Source organism: Equus asinus, chromosome 7 (assembly GCF_041296235.1).
Source record: "Equus asinus isolate D_3611 breed Donkey chromosome 7, EquAss-T2T_v2, whole genome shotgun sequence".
In the NCBI taxonomy this organism is placed as follows: domain Eukaryota; kingdom Metazoa; phylum Chordata; class Mammalia; order Perissodactyla; family Equidae; genus Equus; species Equus asinus.
In genome coordinates this window covers 81,186,488-81,208,192 of record NC_091796.1, presented here as the reverse complement: position 1 = coordinate 81,208,192, position 21,705 = coordinate 81,186,488, and the positions used below count along the sequence as shown (strand labels likewise).

The following is a 21,705-nucleotide window of genomic DNA, read 5'->3' as shown; positions in this document are numbered from 1 at the left end:
GATTTCCAAGTGTCCTGCAGGACTGGGCCCTGGGCCACACAGGAAGGGTTGTGGAAGCTGTAACCGAGAGATGGAGCCTAAGGATGCTGCTGTTGGATTTAAAAGCATCTTCAAAGGTAGCAGGCTTTTTTGTCTTGTTCTGCTAGGGGTCCAAGAGAAGTGAGTTACAGGATCAACACCAAAAGACAATATTTGCACATTGCCTCTGGGACAAGGGACTCATCTCAGCATCATTTCCAGACCCCTCAGTTGCTTGTTTCTTAGGAAGGAAAAACTATGAGTGCAAAAATGAGCACACCAAAAACTGGGCGCCATTGGCTGTCCATGGAACCAGAGTGTGAGAACAGGAGTGGTGGGTGGAGATGAGGCCATGGACAAACGGATCATCTCTTCTGGATTTGGGAGCACCTTCTGTGCAGAAGGCTCCCAAAGAAGGTTAGAGAGTGCGGACGCCGGGGTCACTCACCCACTGCTGGAAGGAAGCCACCTCGCGGGTGAAACGCAGCGGCCATTCTGACTCTGCGCCAGCAGCACTAGGCAATTGTGTTTTTAGGAAGGGAAGTGAAGAATAACTTATCCAGCTGAAACCATGAAGACCTGTGGCTTAAGGGAGCCCCTGCCCAGACACGCATACAGCGGCAGCAGGCATGCAGTCCATGCACAGGCACATGCAGGTCTGCAGCGTATGTTACACACGTCCATACACTGAACACAGAGGTGTCTATCAGGCAGGCAGTACATGCACCTGTCTATACAGCTGTGCACACGTTCATGTGCATGTTTACACCGCAGGCACTTCCATAAGCATCTCATGCAAGGTGCATAAGCAACCACGTGACAGGTTGTAGAGCTTTCTATCAGGCTTCTGAGATGACAATCTTTGACAAACACTGCAAACTTAAAGCATTTACCTTAAGATACATATATAAAACCCGGACTCTCCCAGGAAAAAGCCGTTCATGTCAATGGAAATGGCCTCTCTGCTTCTGTTTCTGTCAATACTACAAGCAGTAGGAGCGTGCACCATGGGGGGCTGGTTTATGGGGGATTTCAAAGCATCCCCTGCCATTTGCTTCTGACTCTTCTGACAACCCCACTCTGTAGTATGTGGTTAAAAAGTACAAGCCTTTGTTTATCTGGCAGATGGAGCAACCAGGCTCGGTGAGGTTGTATTGCTCAGGGTGGCTCCAGCCAGGCAGACAGCTGAGAGGTGAGGGTTTCTGGGAACGAGGCTTCTGCCGTGCAGAGCGCTACGTCTGGAGGACTGGATTTCATGCTCTTATCAGGGGGAGAACCATTCCTGATCTGTGTCCGGAAGCAGGAGGCGTCTCAGGGTCCTGTGCCTCAGTAGGGGGGCAAATGCCAGATCCTGACAACCTACAACACATTTTCCCGGTGGCTCTCTCCACCTCCCAGCACCACACAGTGACAAGCCCCACGGTTCTCACAGCATCCCAGAAAGCGCTTAGGGGCCCCAAGAAATGGACTACAGGGCAGAAGCTGGCCTGCTGAGCACCACGGTCCCTCCATTCCCAGGGGAAGCAGAGAAACTGGCTCTCAGAGTCAACTTTAAAAATAAGCCAATAACAATAGCTACCATTTATTGAGTAATTCCATAAGCTGGTCACTATACTAAACAAATGTGCTTTACACACATTGTCACAAAGAGATACCCACATACTCATCCTCAACTGCAAAATAAATATGATACCTACCTCGCAGAATATTGTTGGAAATTAAGTAAGGTAATAAGAGCTAAGCATGGGCTGCAAATATCATAATAATGAAAATAATAATACGAAGAGCTACACTTGCACACATACACTATAAACACTGAGCTGAGCAGCTTAGGTATTTTTTTCTCACTTAATCATTTACTCTTAGCTCCTTTTTATAGATGAGGAAACTGAGGCTTAGAGGGGCTGCCAAAGTCACACAGCTAAGGGGCAGAGCTGGAGCAGAAGCAAAGCCCCTCTCAGGCCAAGTCAGCATCAAGTGCTACGGCGTAACACTGTGAGCCCCAGGAAACAGCAGCTACGGCTGTTATCCCCTCCTTTAGTGCCAACATCCACCCCGTGCATCAGGCTTCATTAGACCCATCAGGCAAGTGAGCGACTTGCCAGGGTCTAATACCAATTATTAGGCGGAGAAACAGGATTCAGCCGAGGTTGCCCATCTCTAACTTAGCCCACTTTTCTACATTCTGGTGGGCACTAACGGGACATTGTTCTCAAGAGGCAAAGACAGCAGACCATCTTCAGTAGGGGAGGAGAAGGCAAGTGAGAGAAACGTCACTGCCAGGTTTTTGACAACATTTAACTCTGGGTGGTTGGTGTTGTTCAGTCACACCCCAGAGAGCTGGCTATGACAGGGTAAGGAGCAGTCTGGATGACTCAAGGTGGGCAGCCATCAAGGGCCAATTGGGGACCTCTCAAAACACACTCCTGCTGGAGCAAGATGCACCTCGCTGTGCAGTCATCCATGTAGTCCTGGGGAGTAGGGAAAGGGAGGGGACTTGACACCAAATCTGAGTGAAGCTGCTGCAGGGCAGATCGAGAACTCTGGTGGCCACCACCTCACCCACACCCTGTCCTGGTGATCCCTCTCATAATGTCCCACAGATCTAGAAACAACTCAGGAAAGCTATGATTGAGGGCTAGCAAATCCTGTGCTCTGGGGCTGTGTCATTACCAAGGAAACCTCCATCAAGCATATGACAACTGGAGAGGGATCATTCACAAATGCTAATGGTTGACCACTTTGTATATTTAGAGTATGGATCCCCTGGAACCTTCCGGTATCATCCAGGACAGGGAACTCATCAGAATTTCCTCACTGCTTTTGCTTCAGATTACAAGGTTGGGTTGAGTTTTGCATCGGCTGCTCCATCTCCATCTTCCAATTTAATCTGCTACGATGGAAAAGGCCAGGCCCTCCATCCTTGCTTGACAGCCTGTCTTTTCCCATTAAGCATGGGGGTTCAGATGCACCATGCTCTTATTGCAAATGAGAAAGTCCAGGGGCAGGGTGTAAAACGGTTCTCCAACCCTGTGAAAAAGTATGGGTGCCCTCCGCACTCCTGGACCTCTCTCTCCCCTACCACTTACATCCCAGTGCCAGTCGTGCCCGACAGAGTTTTAAAGGACTGTCTGAGCGAACACGGCAATAATCAACTCTGACTGGGTTTTCTTTCGCTTTAAAAAATGTCTTATTAAAACTTTGCTGACTTTACCGGGACCGCCATGTTTAATGAGAGGCCTCAAAGAATCTGAAAGCAAAAGAAGAAGAGAGGAAAAGAGCCATAAGCTGTAATCACCATAATTATACAATCCCATGATGAGTTGAAAGCAGCCCTGGCGAGGCCCGAGAGAGGAGGGAGTGTCATTTGCAATCCGGTCTGTCCTCAGGACAGCTGGCAAGAATGTGACACAAGAACCCTTAGGTTTCCAAGTTGGGTTGAGTTGAAGATGAGTCCTTGAGGCAGGGCCCAGAAGGAGGGGGCTCAGGGAGGGCAGTGTCTCCTCTGTCTAAGGCCTCTGGGGGCATGTTCTTCTCCTGGCCAGGCTGAGATGTTTTTGGTGCCAGCTTGCCCACCTGGAATCTGCAACTGGCACTGGGTAGAGGCAATTGGCTTTATCATCTTTTCTGCTTTCGACAAAACACCCTTTCTGGATGGGAACTGTGACAGGCCAAGCTTTCTCCAGTGCAGAGCCCGGGCGCCCCACGTACATGCCGGCTCTGGCTGTGCTCAGCCTCACTGTGCCAACGGGCGCCTGTGTCCTCTGCTCGCTGACCTCCTTTCAGGCATTCAGGAGAGAGAGTCCTGTTGCCCAGAGCTCAGCTGCAGCAGCAGCAATTGGCTTAAAAAAAAAAACCCCAAAACAACAGGCAAGGATGACATGTGGAGGGCAGTCATTCCACTCCTTGACAGTTTCCCTTGCTTTGTGCCATCATCTGGCTTTTTCTCCCTCACGGCAGAGTCTAATCAGTCTCCTGGATCCCTCACCTCCAATCTCAGCAAACTCCCTCCATACGATCCATTCTCCTTTTCCACAGCGTATTTATAAACCACAGAATAAAATGCAGCGGGATCCATTTAACAAATATTTAATGCATCATAAGATTCCAGTTGGAGGAGGTGATGGAATCCAATGCAGAAATCTTCTGTACAATATCCTTGGCCATTCAGCTTCTGAATGTTTCCAGGGAGCTCACTGCTTCTTGAGGTGACATATTCCATCATTGGGAAGTTGCTACTTTAGAATATTCTTCAGTAGAGTGACCCTCCCCATATCCTCTACCCATCTGTGCTAGCTTTGCCTAGAGCTATCCAGAAAAGTCCACTCACTCTGGAAGACAAACATAAATATATCCCATTATGCTTATCAAGTCTCCTTATGGCTGGACATCTTTATCCACTGCAGTCTCAGCAGACATGGCTTCCAGGGTCCCCAGTTATTCTCTTCTGAGTTTTTTCTAGTTTGTGAAAGTTCCTAATAAAATGTGGGGGCTTAGAACCAAGACTCAACACAGAAAGCAGAAGCACACTTCTCTCTCTTCGGGCATGCCACTTTTGTCATTGAAGCCTAAAGTTGCCTTTTTTTTATTTTTCAAAGAAAGCAGTTGCATCCTGCTTTAACTTAGATTAAACTCGCAGTCAATGACAATCCCCCAATTTTTTTACCTGAATTAAAGTGAAGGCTACAAATGTCATCCTGTATTTGTCAGACTGAATTGTTTTTAAGATAAATTTTATCTGGTTAAATTTTATCTAGTTGTTTTTGACCCATCATCCCACCTGAAGGAGAGCCTTTTCAAATATAATTCCATCATCTACCAAATGAGCAATACCTTCCAGGCTGGGATCTTTGAGTCTGATCTTCTCAGCTCCCCTGCAGTGTCCCACTTAGCATTCTGCTTCATTGTGACGTTTTACAGATTGTTCCCACTTATGCATTTGTATCCTGCCCTCCTTCCAGAATGCCATGCTTCCCAAACTCGATATGAACAAAGACACTCATGTGCTGCTTAAAAAAAGGGAAGACTCCCGACTTGTTCTCACCAGGAGCTCATTCTGGGGGGAACGCCATGGCGGTCTCACTTCTCAGCCTTCCAAGTCCTGAGACCTCCAGCTCTCTGACTTCTAACTCTTCAGTCTGGACACAGGCAGAGTTGGGTCTCTCCCTGGCCTTGACATTGACAGCTTTGTCCCTACCTGAGTTCCTGCTTATTCCAAAGCCTAACCCCTGGAGGTTTCTCTCTCCTGCACCCTCTGTGGTGCCACTGCTCGCCCTGGCAGGACCGAGTCCGCCTCGGTCCTCTCCAGAAATGGGCGGCCTGTCCCCTGAGAGGTCCGCCCTTCCCGCTGTTCATCCCGCGGAGGGCCCTGCAGTCACTGTCACCCTCGGCCTGCTCACTGGACAGATGAAAGCCCACAGCCATTCCCCTGTGGCTGCCTGGGGACAGGCGCCAGAAGTCTGACTGCACAAGTGACAAGGAACAGGCTGAAATCCCACAACCCCATCAGCCACTTCTAAAGTGAGAGCTCCTTCTAGAAGGACGTCTTTCCTGGGGGGGGGGGGGGGGTGGTGCGGGGAGGAAGGCTCTGTTATGGCAAAGGGCTGCAGGTCACCTCCCGAAATAGATCCCCGCCTGGCACACAGATACAGAGTTTGCCCCCAGCCTGCCTTGCGGGAGACTGGCAGGGTATGCGAATTGGATCTGAATCAGTGGCTGTAAACACACAGCTGTGCCTTTCTGCCTCATAGGAGTTTGATTTTCACTTGACTGCTCGGCACACTGGGGTCTGGGGAAGGCAGGAGAGGGACTGCGTTGGGGGGAGAGCGAGGGCTGGGGAGAGGAGGCAGCGGGCAGCAGAGCCTTGCTCACCCCGTGTCGGGAGGCTGAGTCACCACTGCGTTTCTTCTCAGAGTGGGCACTCCACGGGGAGGGCATTTTTGGCAGCTTTTGGTTGACAGGTTGAACCATCAGCTGCAGCAGCTGGGGATTCCTCCTTCCAAGAGAAGCGGCAGGGTCTAGAGCTGAGTGTCTCAAAAATGACAACGTCTGACCCTTCTCGATAAATAAAAATCTCAGCCTTCCCCAGGGATTCAGAAAGACTCCCCAAACCCCCATCACGGAGAACCACTTCATCACTTGGTCTTCTCCGTATCCCACCAGCCGGGCTGGTGTGGTTGTCTTACATTTTATAGTTTGTTTATAAAAAATAGACTTTAACATTTTCATTTTCCAGCTACAAAATTATAATATTGAATATGCTTTTTCAAACTTCACTTGGAGCCAAGTTAGAGAGAGAGGGATAGAGACCAGAGGAGACAATCTACCACTGACTGTAACCAGGCTCACACGGCTTCTGGTGACCTCTCTGGCCCATCTCTAAGAGAGGGCAGTGGCCAGCCTGCCCGGAGCTCTCCAAGGAACTGCAAAGCGTGGTAGCAGGTGAGCAGCAGCGGGACGCTCACATTTCATTCCTTCCCAGGCCCCACAACGCCGGGGCGATGCGGCAGCACGCGCACTGGAGCCCGCCCTTCTGCCCAGCTGACACCCCCCTCGCCCCCGGCTCTCAACACACCCAGGCTGGGCGTCCATCCCGGAAGGGCGGGGACTGTAGAACCCGCAAGATCGACAGGATGTGTGTTGCTTACCCCGTTCTTTGTGACGTCTCCTTCCCTGCCCTCCAGGGGTCGCTGTGTCTGAGTGAGCCCTGAGCAATGGAGGGAGCAGGCAGGCCTGAGGCTGGAAGACTGCGGCATCCTTCGTTCTGCCGGGGCTTTATCCTTAAATCCTTGTGAAAGGATCTTAAATCCACACCCAACCCAATTCTATCCATGGTTTATTTCCCTGGCATCGAAGGCTGGCAGCCACTTCCTGGGCAGGAAGGCAGCTCCTCTCTCATTCTGAAGGACGATTAGCACAACTCAGAAATCTCAGGATAGAGAGAAGACAGACCTGTAGAATGCTCCCAGCTGAAAAAGTCCTTAGATTACCTAGTCCAAGCCTTTGTACATAGGAGAAAACCAGGGCTCAGGGAGGGCTAGTGATTTGCCTGAGGTCACACGGCAAGCAACTGAGGCTAGAAGCAGGAGCTGCTCTGCAACATGGGGGCTGCTAAGTTTCAGAGTCCCAGGAGAAGTCTCCACTGCTCGAGAGAGGCAGATTTTCATGCTTTCCCTCCCAAATGCTACTATGGAAGTCCAACTCCATCCCCAGGCAGGCTACTGCTGGATCTAAGGGCTGGCGCTATGGTCTGTGACCCAGTGGTCCCAAAAGGGCCCAAGGACTGCTTGCAATCGAAACCAACTCTGTTTAAAGATTTTTAGCCAATTGTCCCTTGCGGGAGGCCTGAAAGGAGTTTTTCCACTGAGGTCAAAGCCCTCTGGGGCTCTGCTGAGTCAGGGTATTTGAGAACGCAGTCCACCAGAGTGCATGGTTGGTCCCAATCACACGCTGAGGGAGGGGGAAAAAACCTCCTGGGGGAGGGAGCTGCTAATGCGGGGTTGGCGGAGCGCCCTGGTGGTCTGCCCTCTGCCTGGCCTGCCAGGAATCTCAGCCTTCCACTTCCGGTTCAGCACCTGGGCCTGGAGCTGGGGGTTTCTTCCTGCAGAGCTGTCTGGAAGGCGGGGAGGTGAATTGCTGACTTTTTAGGTCTCTTTAGCTTTTTCTTGGCTTTTGGCCTGGGAGGGAGGAAAAGGAGAGGGAGGGAGGGGGCGAGGGAGCGTGGGTGACAGCTGGCTCCTAGAGCTTCCTGATCTCCATCTGACTTTCCTGCTGCATTCCTTGGCAGGCAGGACAGAAATGCCTGTCGAGGAGATGCCACTCAGCACATGCCAAGGCTCCCTCCACTTCCGGCCCTTCCTGTTTCAGTTCCAAGGAGCACCTTGACAAAGCTCAACTGCGATGTTCTCTCAGGAGAGGGATGAACACTTGGTCCCCATCTCCGCTCTCCTCTGTGCCTCCAGTGCTTGCTTGGGCACCAGCACGCCCATTGCCCATCTTTGGAGCCCAAGGCTACAGCTGATGAGGCTCTCAAGCGGGCAGCTAAGGCTTCAACTGAGCTCCAAGGCACAGGCGTCCAGGGAGGCTGATGCCACGGTCACTTGAGGCTGCCACTTCTCCTACCCTAAGTGCCGTCACTCCATGGAACTGTGCATGAGATGCAGAGGACTTTCGCTAGCTTCTCCTCCCCAGGGTAGAGATCTCATCAGATGGCTTCAGCCACCATCCGAAAAGGGACAATCAAATTGCTGCTGCTGAGCCTTGGCTGAAGGCTCTTTGCTTCCTCTCACCCTTCTCCGATGCCCCCCCCCCCCGGTCCTATATGTCAGAGGCAGCCTCTGGTGAGGCCCTCCCCACTTTGTGGTTGACCCTGAAGGAATGAGCATGAGGGGGATGGAGAAACTTTCAGTTCTGGCCATCCTCCTACCCTCATTGTCATCTGTCAACTGCAAAAACCAGTAAGACAGCAGAGAATGGCAGGCTGGTGGGCACTGAGAAGTAGGAAGTAGCCTTTAGTGAGGCAAGCCCCCCACTCCCCCAGTAATGCCTGGGACTTCCCACCAAAGAACCTGAAGGGGAGATGGAAGGTGACGTGAAGCACCCCACAACAATGAGCCAGCTCGCTCTTACTGTGGCTCCCATGTTTTATAGCCACTGTGAAAGGAAGCTTCCCAGTGGACAGGACTAGGGAGAGACAGGCTCTGCTCATTTGACCTGAGGCCATGTCTGGGCACCCCCTTGAGAAGCTGCTATGTGTTACAGCTCTTCTTGAGATGGGGGTTCCTCGGACCAGGGCTACCAGGCACAGTGGTGTGAGTCATTCACTGCACAAGGGCAGCTGAGGGTCAAGTAGGGGCTGAAATCCAGCTTACGCTTTGCTTGGCCAGCTGGGCATCTGTGGGGCTGGCCTGTTAGAGGGAGTCCTGTTTTCTGTTCTGAATAAAGGTGCAACATGGGCAAGTTGTGCCATGTCAAGGACTTTCGGTTATGTTTGGTTCTGCACCTGGGCCTTCCCCGTCAAATCAGCAGGCTTTCTGCAGGCTCTGTGGCCCTAGTCCACCAAACCACACCATACTCGGCACACCATATTCCCCAACATTTGCTCTGATATTCAAGTTCTGGGTAACTCAGAATGAAACTTCCACTGGAACGAGGAGCTCCTACAGCATTGCCTCTATCGGGGATTGCAAGGCCCCTTCAGCACCAAACTAGCATAGCCTCAGCAGCTACCAGGAATCACATTAAACTGCTCCTGAGGATCTCCTGTACCAGGGGGCACCTGTGGCCTTCAACAGATAACCCCTCCATGTCATGATACACCTCGAGACTTGGAAAGAACAATTTGCTTCCTCCAAACGTTCCTCCTTTAAACAAAGGACATTGGCATGGGAGAAATTCTGTATTCAGACTCAGTCTTGATAAGAAGCTAGCTGACTGAGCTAACAAACCCCCTGGATCAACATTTCTTGCCACCAGTTTGTCCTAAATGGCAGCTGGCCTCACATCCTTGGTCTAAGAGCTACCCAGCTTCACTCTCCTATTTTTCCATTGTTAGCCCCATGACATGGATGGTCTTTTTCCACACATTTCCCACCACCATGAGAATGCTATGGAACTAGACTTTCATTGAGTTTTATAGGTTGCAGTGTCTGGCAGGTGAAATATTCACGTAAACCTTCCTTTAGAGAAACCAAGCACTGTATGTATATTATATCCAGAAAATGGCTATCAAATTGCAAGGCATATTGGTTGGTTGGTTTGTTAATTCCATTTGACTAGAACACGGGGCTGTTGATACCAGTTCTTGGGTTCCAAGTACTCTGAGAGTTGTCACTACAGCCTTGGGCCATTGCCTCAAACCCTCAAACTCGGTCACATCTTGTGAGGATGTGGTGTTACCCCAAGAGCACAAAGAGCATGGATGGATCCATGCAAATCCATTTCCAAATCCACCACTGGAACCAAATATCTGAAAGTACCACCCATTAGAGTCTTCATAAAAGAACAACAGGGAATTTAGGAATTTTTTAAGTTTGGGTCTTTTATCATATAGATGCTAAAAATCTCAAGAGTTAGGAGATTTTTCTCTTTCAGTGGGCCCTAAAAACATCTCCGGAAGTTGTCCCAAGCGCACACTTCAGACACTTGGAAGGTGTCTGGTGCTTTCTTGTTCCAAATGCTTTGTTAACAGACCTTGGAGAAGCACTGAACCAACAGCACTTCTGGGATGAAGGGACGTCAATCAGTGCTCTGCACAGAGCTCCATCGAGATCATTCTTGCCTTTCTGGATACCCCTTCTCATAAAAAGCAGCCTGCAGATGTTTGGACATCTTGTCTGAGTACCAGGCTTCCTCGCTCCACCCTCAGCCCACGCAGTCAACCTGGAGGGCCTCCAAGGGTCTGTGGGAGTTCGGCTTTCCCGCAGTGTGCACCTGACAGTCCAAGCTGCCTCACAGTACACTCTAGGCTTGTCAACAAAATCCCTAAACATTCTCCATGCACAGCATCCAGGCTTCAAAAGAGATGGGGAGGGATGGGTTCTCACCACTCTCTATCGGGCCCTCAGGGATGAAAGAACTCTATAGGCCTTGCCTCTGACAGCCTGTGGCATCTTCTTGGTGTGTGAAGCCACATGGCCATGGCAAACCAGCCATTAAGACAGACAAGGGGCCAGTATGCCTTGCATTCTGCAAGTTCTGACCTTTCACGAGGAAAGACCATAGAGAGGGAAGACAAAGAAGAGAAGGGATAAGCAACCATATTGTAAGTGCCACCCACTAGAGTTATTGTGATATTTACATTTGGCAAATTCAAAATAAATGTTTAAATTCAATTAAAATGCATCTAGCTATGATAGGTAAATGACTAGGTTGCTTTCAACCCAGAATTCTTAGATTTCACGTTAAAAGGATGAAATAAAGATACAAATCACACAGTAGTCAGGTTTTACAAGGACTTTCCTCATCAACAGAGGGGGGAAAATGGCAAGTCAGCATCAGTGGGCTTCGACTCTTTGAGAAGGGAAATTTGGCCAGTTCCATGCATGGGATCCCTGCTCCCCAGCTGCCATCTAGGTTCCCTTTGGTTTGATGTTAACAGTGCAGGCTGGGTCCCATGAACTCAGCAGCTGGTTTTGGATGAGTAAGTGAATGAGCAGGATTGAGTACCTCTTGTGCATCAAGCACTATGCTCAAATCTTGCAGAGGACAGCATGGAAAGGGGAGATGGGTCTGTGCTGTCTTACAGACCACAATACAGAATCTCCCCCACGTGCCACAGGGAAGACCTACTCATTCAGCACCCTCACCTTGACTGTGGGGTCTCCCATGTGCCACAGTGGTGGTCTCTACCACCCTCTAAGCTGGGTGTGCATGGGGATAAGGCCACTTTCCTGCAAGGACAGTGAACCTGTATCTGGTCTTTACTCCCTCTATCAGAGTCAGGGCCTGGGGAACTTGACCAGACCTTGCTCCTGGGAGCACAGGGACAGTGCAAGGATTTGTTGCGCCCTCCATCACAAAGCTACTGCTCTCCTCTCCCTGTCACACTAGGCAAATGAGGCTGACAGGGGACTGTAAAGAATGAACTCATGCAGAGGCCACCAACACACACGCCAGCTAGACCACATCGCCAGAACCCATGCAGCACGGCCGCCTTCTGCACACGCCAAAGCCGCCCACACAGCAGCAGCAGCTCACGACCCACTCCCGCATCATTGCCAGAGTTCACAGAGGGAAATTTGGAATTTTTTCTTTTTTAGATGAGCTACAGTTCTGAGCCAATTTATTTCATGGTATAGTTCGATGGCTTTCTCCCTGGGCTGCTGCAGAAGATGCACAAACCACGCAGCCCCAAGGCAGCTGGGTCCTTCCTCCTCAAAGCCCCTAACAGAAGATCAAACGCGAGGCCCGAGGCTGGGCGGTCGTGCGTGCACCTTCTGCAGAGGGAGCCGCTGGGTCTTTTGCAAATCCATCCCTCGAGGAGAAGCTGCAGACACTCGCAAAAGAAAGGGGGTGTGTCGAGGGGGAAAGCACTGGACTCCCGCCCACCCCAAAGGAAACGACAACCAAAAACAAAGGAGAAAAAAGGGAAAACCAAACGAAACGCTGAGGGAAGAAAACCAGCTGAACTTACCACGCTGCGAGTGAACTTTTCTAAGGAAGTTCTACGACCTTGCTCACTTTCTGGCTTTAGGAAAAAAAAAAAAAGGTGGGGAGAAAAATACAGAAAAAAAAAATCTTCAGCTTACACGTGGTTTCCAAACAGCAGCAGCCGCAGCTAATGAACAAAAACAAAGCCAAACGGGGCGGAAACGGGGAAAGAGGAGCAGCCAGCGCTGCATGCGAGAGTCAGTGGGAGACAGGAAACAGAAGCCCCCAGGAAATGGTGCTGCTGCCTGGGGGCAGGGGGAGAGAGGGCTGTGCTTCTCTTCTCCTGGGGCATGAATAGGGCCTCAGGGCTCCGAGAGGGAGCCACCGCCTCCTTGTGCAGGGCCCATGGTCAGGGGGTTCGAGCTCCTGCTCACTGCTTTCTGCTGGCCGTGCCCATGTGCAGGAGCCCCCCCTTGGTTGTGTCCCTGAGGCCACAGGCAGCCTTCTGGGGGCCCCAAGTGGTGATACAGAACAGACTTGCTCTGAGGGCCTGGTGTGTGTGTGTGTGTGTGTGTGTGTGTGTGTAGGGGATGCAGATGAGACCTCAGGACATGGCTGTGTGCAAGGTGAAGTCATCAGCTCCTCCAGGAGTCTGTGTTAGGACTTTCTCTGGGATTTTCCCACCCAGACTCAGCCAGAAAGTTTGCTAACTTCATTGACTTCCTAATGGCCCCCTAATGACTCTCATTCTGTGTCCTTAGAACAAGGATGGTCTCCCATGTCCTGTGCAACGACACAAGGTCTTGAATCTCAGAAGGAATTTCTGGACAGAAAATGCTCTTAGTGTCCAGGCAGGCATTCCAAGGTTGACTCAGGGCAGGTACAGCAGGCTCGGGAAGCTCCCTGGGCACTCTTATCTGAGGCGCCCTCGACAGGGGCAAGGGGAGGCAAAGCACTTGCATGCCTCCCATGCCTCGCTGCTCCCTCTGCTGGGGGACAAGAGGGTATGGCATGCACCTGATCCTCTCCCCAAGTTTCCTGCCTGCGCCTGCAGGGGTTTCAGAAGAGAATTACATCCCAAACACCTGCCAGTTTATCCTGGAGCCCTGTGCCAGGGTCCTGAACCTGGGAAATTCAGAGAGTACACACACTCACGTGGTCGCACACACACACAGCAAATAAATAATGGAAATTAGGGAGCTGAAGAAGCAGCCAGGTGTCTGTGGGGCTGCAGGATGTGCTGGAAGCAGAGGGCAGGAGAAAGCCAGCCATCTGTCTGTGTGGACCAGGTCAGAGGGCTTCCTTGGCAGGCATGCCCCCATCCCCTCTGCTGGCTGCTGGGAGACAGGATGGTGCAGAAAGAAAAACACGACAAAAACGACACACCACCACAGAGCCAGCCTGGTCTTTTTCCTTGCACAAGAACGGAAGGATCCATGCTTGGGTGGGCACCATACCAAGTCTCCACTCTGGGGACGGCAGCACTCAGCTTCAATCTGGACAGCAGCCCGGGGGGCATACATTTGGCTCAAGTCAGGCCATTCCTAGGCCCTGCAGCTAGCGTTCTGTGCCTTTCATTCTTGTCCTCTGGCTACCGTGTTCCTGCTCACAGAGGACAGCCATCAGCCTGACTCATTTGGGCTCCTCCGCCTCGCACAGGCCTTCCGAGCTGCCCTGGAAAATCATCATCACTGGTACTTAATTGTCCGGGAGGAGCCCTCAAAACCCAGCTCTCCTACCCCTTGAGAGCCTGGTTCATCAGAGCGACTAACCTTATCTTTAAAAATGTTAGGATAAAGGATGAATTGGAGATGAAGGAGCAGAAGGCTGTACCTCCAGACTCCATCAGGGGACTTTCTCAGCAGAAAAGCCAGGCCAATTCATATCCGCTTTCTTCACTGAAGGTTGTAACTCATACCTTTTATGACCTGGACATTTATGTCACATGGTAAGCCCATCCCTGACATCAGAAGATACGCTAGGCCTACCTGAAAGTGCCGAGTTACACATCCGATCCACCATACCTAGAGAATCTCAGGGAGAAATGGAAGAAAAGTAGGTTTGTCACTGTTTTTGGAAACAATTAACCCCTGAATATTGGAAGGGTGTTGGCAGCTGCAAAAGCTTTCTGCCCCAAGAACGTCCCTTAATCTAGGGGCTGGGAGGATAATTCTAATGAACTTCATTTGAAACATTTCACGGGAAGGTCGTTGGTTCCTTCCTCACTCAAGTGACCTCCTCTGAGAAGTCTTCCTCTCATGGGAGGACCTGCAGGCACAGGTGCCTCAGCCCCACTCCCTACACTGGGGGGCATCTTCCCTTTATGCTCAAACCTACAAGGAGTCTGAACACCCTCTGGCTTCTTCTGGGTGCGTAGACAGGTCCTGACTGGTTAGACTGCTAGAACCTCAGAATTTCCCCAAATTGTGACCAGTGCAGGGTCTTGAGCCACAAGAAGTAAGGAACACTTACTTTGAGCCTCTCTTCTGAGATCTGGGCTGGAGATACCAAAAGTGTCTGTAACCATTCTTGAAAAACTGGGCATGAAAGCCATTTGCGGGGGTGTCAGCCCCCTCCATCAGAGCCCCTCCACCTCCATCCTTCAGCCAGGGAGCTGGCAAAGGCCAGGCTTCACACGTTCCAGCATAGTAGCGACACTTGATGGAAGTGGTAGAGGCAACCCAGAAAGCTGGTTCCTGACAATCTGGGCATTCCAGAAGTCCTTTTCTCTTTCTCAGACTATCGGGAATGTTCTCTTGTCCTACTTAAGGGCAGGAGAGCAGGATATAAATGCTCCTCTAGACTCTGGAGTTATGTGGTACCAACCAGATACACAGAAAGGATCCTGGCACATGAGGTTGACAGTACACAGAGAGAAAGGCCATGTGGCTGGAAGAGGCAGCCTGACAGAGAGCGTGTCGATGGACAACCACATGCTTGGGGACTGGGGTTGGGAAGCCGAGAGGGGAGAAGAAAGGGATGCACATGTTCCTAAATGGCGTGTCATGGAATTTGGTGAAAGAGAGCCACACCTAGCCACATGTGGGTCTCAGATCAGAGCTGGAAAGTGCAGAGGGTTTGCAGGCACACTGGAATCATGAACCATCTCTCCTGCCTCCCCTTTTCCAGACCCCATCCACCTCCCGGCTCTTCCTTCCCTCCTCCCAGAAATCCAGCTGAGTTCATCCCTGCTTTAGTTGCCCTTCACCACCCACATGCTGAGGATCCCTGGGTCCCCAAATCCAGACGCCAAGGGCTACAGGGAACAATGACTCAATTCTAAGCAGAGAGGAAGAAGGAGCTAGGATGCAGTTACTTCTTGGTTAAACGAAAAGGGAAAGACTGTGGGGCAGGCAAGGGAGACGAAGGGGGTGTCAAGGAGAGAACAATCCCAGGAAGGACTTCAGGTACCACATGGCGCACTTGAAACCTATGAGGTTTTCTGTCCAATGAGGGGGCTGCCCAAGTCCTTGCCTCAGACCGTCTCTGAGCTGGTCAAGGAGAGGAAATCTGTGGGGAGTGAGCTGGACTTTGCAGTGAAGGGCTCTCTCTGGTTTCCTAAGGGACCCACTGGTGTCACTGCCAGCCCTGTACTCCTGTGCTGAGCCACTGTGGCCTTAGTATTTGGTTATACTCCCACTGTGGGCAGAACACACAGATGGAGATAATGGGGACATGGAGACAGGATGCCACACCCTGGACTTTGGGGGTGGGCTGGGGTGGTGACAATCCTAGTTGTCTTCCATTGGAGTGGGAGCAGATAGAGAAGGGAAAGAAGAAAAGAGAAAACAAATAAAACCCAAAGGATGATATTCTCATCTCACACCAGCAGCAAGCAGCAGGCAAGGGTCAACAGTGCTAAGAAAGGCGAGCCTGCCCTTCCCAAAGATACCTTCTTCTTGGCCAGCAGCAAGTCCTGGTAAGCATTTGAGCGGAGGAAGCGGGCATAGCTGTCACTCTTCATCAGCTTGTAGATGTGCTCCTGGGGAGGAAGGAGGCAGGAAGACACAAAAAAGAACTGTCAACCAATGCCAAAGGGGATTACAACCCAACTGGCCACTGTTTTAGGAAAACAACAAATGAATCGAGGTCTGCTTAGAAAACCTTGCAACATGTTTGTTTTGTTTTCTCCATGCAGAAACACCAAACGAAACATATTTTCTCTCCTAGAGTAAAAGATCCTTGAGGATCACGTCCTAGAGGCTTTGTAATTGGGCTTCAGTGCCATGTTGGGTGTAGTATTACTTAATCATTAAAACCACAGGCACAGTGATGAGAAGGAACAAACTGTGGCTGCACCCCACCACTTGCGTGAATCTCAAGGGAATCATGATGAGAGAAAAGCCAATCCCCAGAAGGTTACACACTGTACAATTCCATTGATATAATATTCTTGAAATGACAAATCATAGAAACAGACAACAGATTAGTGGTTGCCAGGGGCTGGGGATGGGGGAGGGGAAGGGAGGGAGGTGTAGTTATAAAAGACAACAGGAAGGATTCTTGTGGTGATGGAATGGCTCCGTGTATCTTGACACAATCCTGCATGTGTGATAGAGTTGTATAGAATTACACACACCACACACATGAGTACAAGTGAAATGGGCAAGTCGGATCAACTCACTGGGTGTAGCTATGCCAATATCATGGCTGTGACATTGTACTCTAGTTTTGCACATGTTACCATTAGGGGAAATCGGGTCAATGGTACATTTCGGTACTATTCCTCATGATTGCATGTGAGTCTGGAAGTATCTTGAAATAAAAAGTTCAATTAAAGGCAATGGGCAATGATACAACTGGGTCAGTTGTGCATGTCAGGGCCGCTGTCTTATCCTGGAAGGGTGCCCTTGGCCATCAGATCATGGGGCATGTGGGCAACTATGCCAGGCCTGATGCTTACATCCAGGAGAGGCAGAGGCTGTGGCATGCTGCCCTCTCTTCTCCTGGGCTCGTACAGGCATTTACATTCTGGCCTTAGCAATGAATTTCACCCTTGACTTCCAGGTAATTCCTATAGCCTTGTGGGCTCTTCCTAACGGGTCTGTCCTCACTAAGGGCAGGGAAAAGCTGGCTCATTAAAAGAGGGAGCTTGTTGATTGAAAAAGGGTTATTTATCAGTTGAAATGGAATGTAACTCAGCTGCACAGGAAAGCCTGGCTGTCCCAAGACAGGACCCATTAGGAGGCAAGGTGGGCTTTCACTACGGAGGGTGGGATTGATAGGCAGAGGCTGGCCTGGTGGAGGAAGCATCCTCCCTGATGTATACTCATTGTTCATCCCATGAAGCTGGACAAGGGCACCAGCCCTTGGGGGAATGGAGAGCCAGTCAGTGAGGAGACAGAGCTCAGCTGAGAGGCTGTGCTGGTCATTAAATACCTCTTCCTCGGGTACTCTTCCCAGGGGAAGGAATGGGAAGGGGAGGCAGAGACCTCTCCTCAACTGGGGACACATTTTAGAGATACCTGGCCAGACTGCTGTTGCATCCCAGAGGAATCTGGGGCAATGACAAGAGCTTGCTGAGACCCTCTCCCTTCCCACCTCCAAAGAAAGTGGAAGCAGAAAGCAAGAAACACCTTGGCCGCAGGTGTATCCCTCTCCATCCCATCCACAGTTGGACCACAAGAAGCTGTTTGGGCACCAAAGTCATTCATCCTCAGATGACCGTATATTTACAAAAGCAGGATGCAACGCCACTAATGGGAATGGGCCCACTGCAAGGAGCCAAGCAAAATTAAATAGTGGCTTGGATCTGAACCTACTTTGATAATCCAGATGTGCTCTGATTTAATACACTTAGTGAGAACTTGCCTCCCCAAGTATTTTCCTGCAAATTTCTGACAAAACCCAGGCCCACTGTGGTTTAAGTTCCTTGAGGGAACAATATGTTTTTACCTCTTATATATGCATAGTGTTCAGCACAGGGTCAAATGTTGGTGGAATTTACATTGTTTCTGGGTTCACCGAAATGCTTGTTTAATTCAGTGTTCCCAAATTTGGAGGCTTGATACTTGTTTTGGTGTATGATGGGATCGGTTCCTGCTCTCTGTATGGAAGGAGAGTGGGGAATTGCTCTCAGCTCAAAGGAATTCCATATGTGAGCATCCTGGCCCATCCCTAATGGCCTCAGAGCCCAGACTGAGGGCATCATTGGTCTTTGTTTTCATTTGTTGTCTCTTTAAATTGTTTTAACATTTAAATCTTAGGTACAAATGTTAACCCAGAGTAAAAATGACTCCCTGTCTCCTCTTCTTGTCTCAAGCATCACCAACAGAGCCAGGTGGCTCTTGAATCATCTGGAGAGGCCTGTCACTCATGCCTGTACCCTCTCCAAGGCTACAGGTCCCTGATTCTTGTTCTTCGTAGAGGAATCTAAACCCCAGGTATAGCTCTCAAAATACCCCCTTGCCCCCAGAGCAGTAAGGAAAACTCTCCTAGCCCAGCACTTCTTGCCTTGGCAACAAATGTCATCCCCGATCCAGCTAATTCCTCCAGCCTCATCGTGGGCAGGAAAAAGCCTGGTCCACTAAAAGAAAAGAACTTGTCAATTGAAAAAGAGCAGGATAAAGCAGGTGCCCAAACATTTAATCACAAAAATATTCACAAATATTTCCTGAGCATCTACTGGGTGCCAGGCACTGTGTCAGGCATTGAGATTACAGCCTGGACGACAGAAGAGGTCTCTGCTGTCATAAGGCTCAGATTCTATCAGGCAAGACTGATGCACAAAAATAATAGACTACTACTATCAAAGTGGTCTCAGATCCAAGCCACTATTTGATTTTGCTTGGCTCCTTTCAGTGGGCCCATTCCCTTTAGTAGGGGTGCACTCTGCTTTTGTAAATACGAGGGCATATTTGAGCTAAGGGCTACATAGAAGAGGTGCAAGTACAGGTGCTATGAATTGGTGTGAATGGGATGACCTCCCCTGCCCGAGGTGGGGAATGGTTGTCTATCAACCAGAAAGATCCTCATCAAAGGAGGAAGCTCTGAGCAGACAGCAAGCAACGTATCTCCCGATTCGGTGGGAACTGAGGGTGGGAGAGGCTGGTCTTGCCGCTGTGTAGTCTGGTCAACCAGAGTAAGAAGGACAATCCAGGGGCACAGAGGAAGAAGCAGCAGACAGCGCTGGTCACTCTCCAGGGGGTTGATGTGGGTCGAAGGAGCAGTTTGGGCACTGCTTTCATCGTCCCCATGTCACATGGGCAACTCCAGAGCCAGAACCAAGGTGGGGACAGTGTGGGGAGAAAGCAGGAAGAGGGAACAGGACCTGTGGAGGGGGGTTGCATGAGGAGGTCTCACTCTGCCAACCTCTTTGCCAGACCTTGGCCATCATTAGGACACTCAAATTACCCTGGGAGGGAACAGCCACCAGAGCAACGATAGCAGAAGCAAGAAGGCACAGGTCTGAGAAAAACAGAACCCGAGAACATCTGCAGATCTCCTGTGCCCCTGCAGGGCCCAGGACTTGAGGCTCCTCTAGCCTCAGCCTCCTCTTCCCACAGCCTTCAGCTCCATGGCTCTCCTCTGTCCTCCTCTCCTCCCCCAAGCAAAGAAATGGAGCCTTTGATGTACCCAGTTATGGAACTCTGTTCCTTCCTCCTCGCCAGCTTTGTCTAAGAAACACAAAGACAGTAAACAGGGGGTGGGAGAACGGAGCGCGGAGGTTTTTCTGGGAATGAGAATTAAGATAGGGCTCAGGGTCTTTGGCCAGTTCCCAAATGCAATGAGTTTATCACTGCCAGGGACAGCAAGTGTACAGAGCTCTTGGCAGTGACCTCTCCTGATTTATGAGGGGTTCTGGTTTGCTTCCCCTGCTCTGCAGACAACCAGTCTTAAGGGAAATGTATATCCAGGATCTGCAAGGAACAAGAGAGCCACTGGCAAAACCAGCGAGCTCCCACTGAGAGAATTCCTGAGGAGCTAGAGCAAAAGAAGGTTGCTCTTCTTTTCTCTACTTAGCTTTTTCTTGTCTTATCTTCAGCCTTTCCTCCATTCCTCCCTCCCCCTCCTTCCTTCCTTCCTCTGTGTCCTTTATTTTTCTCTTTCCTTCCTTCCTTCTTTTCTTCCTTATTCTCCTCCCTCTGCCTCCTCCTTCTTCTTTCTCCCCCCCCTTTTTCCTTTCTCTCTCCCTTTTTCTCTCTTTCTCTAAAGAAGAGATGATCAAGTTGACTATGAACAGGCAGAACTGTGGGGGTCCACATCTGCCTTCCCGACACGTGGGGAGGCACCTGCTCCAGGAAGGTGAGGAAGGGTCCCCGTAGGTTGAGAAACTGATGCTCCAGGGCCCTGCATCATACTGAACGTCTTAACTGCAGTTCTCAGCGGGGGAGGGGAATCACATCCCTGTAATGGTGACAGTTATAGCACAGGGATGTCACCCTGAGAAGCCACTTCACCCACATTCCCTTTTTGGTCCTGGCCCTGGGATGGGGATCTCTGCTTGCCTGGGATGCCAAGGCAGAAGCAAAAACAACTGGAATGAGTAGGGTCCGAGACCCATGTGGGAGCTGAAGGGAGGGAGCAGTGCAAGCTATCTCAAAACCACACCTGCTACAAATCAATGTTTTGCTGTGACAGTCCCCATTTGGAAATCTCCTTTATTTTAGACAAAACACAGTTACCCTCACAAGCCTTGGGGAAGGTAATCGACAAATGCCTGGGGCCTTGGGCCCCAGCACGCTGGAGCAGCTGAACTACTTAAGAACATGCTTATGTCCTCCTCTTTGCTGTGGGTTCCTACAACAGCTAAGATCTCATTTCCCAGCTTTGGAACATCCTGCTGGAGTGGGAAACACTTGGCTGGAGCACTGCACAGCTGCCAAGAGCCCTTCTTGTGATTTTCAAGTGTCCTATTTTTCTCTTTGCAGATGTATGTGCCTCATCTCTGCCCTCCAGACCCAAGCTTCCTGGAACAACATTCAGACTTTGGGAACTGTTGGGTCCTGCATAGTTCCTTGGAGGAAGATGAGGCTGTGGGCAGATGCAATGTTGCTGTGGGGGTGGTAGGAAGGGACTGGGCTGGGAGCCAAGGCTTGGATTCATGTCCTGATTCTGCCCCTTCCCAGCCCCGTTGATCACACAGTCCAACGATGAAATAAAAGGGAAAGCACTATGAAGACTACATCCATGGAAAGTAATAATAATAACCAGCCATCATGTTGTGACTGTCCTTGCCAGGAGTGACACAGGGATGAGACCAAAGACTGGAAGCTTCCTGGGGGAGGAGGAAAGGTGGAACAGCGTCCAACTATACTATTGTAGTTGCTGTTGTTCACTTTAAATTGGTGCTCAGGCCTAACCAACCCCCTTTTTAGATGAGGATACCGAAACTCTGAAAGGTTAAGTGACTTGCCCACAGACAGGGCCAGGATTTGAACCCAGAACTGTGTGACCCCAAAGCTCATGCTCTTCCCCTGCAACATGCTGCATTTCACTGTCCTTGAGTTGGGGCTTCGAGGGGAGTCAGTGTTGTGTGGCTGAGACAAATAAAGTCCTCAACGTGTGCTCAGCAGAAACGTTAGGGGTTTCCTCTTGAGTCCTAATCTGAGTCATCCCAGTAGCAGATGCGGCCACTCATCGCCATTCCCCTTCAGG

The 21,705-nt window shown here is 50.5% G+C and overlaps 1 protein-coding gene across 25 annotated transcripts in view; it reads right to left on the bottom strand.

Annotated features, from left to right (window-relative positions):
• RGS6 (regulator of G protein signaling 6) overlaps positions 1-21,705 on the bottom strand; it is a 541,831-nt gene that overhangs the window by 19,805 nt on the left and 500,321 nt on the right. For 10 of the 25 annotated variants that reach the window (XM_070513924.1, XM_070513926.1, XM_070513928.1 and 7 more), the window contains 3 exons: positions 16,001-16,090; positions 12,152-12,205; positions 467-533 (listed from right to left, as the gene is read on the bottom strand). In XM_070513924.1, the coding sequence (XP_070370025.1) occupies positions 467-533; positions 12,152-12,205; positions 16,001-16,090 (211 nt within the window). Of the gene's footprint in view, positions 1-466; positions 12,014-12,151; positions 12,206-16,000; positions 16,091-21,705 lie in introns of those variants that run through there. The other 15 variants (XM_070513932.1, XM_070513927.1, XM_070513925.1 and 12 more) reach the window with 8 other exon arrangements.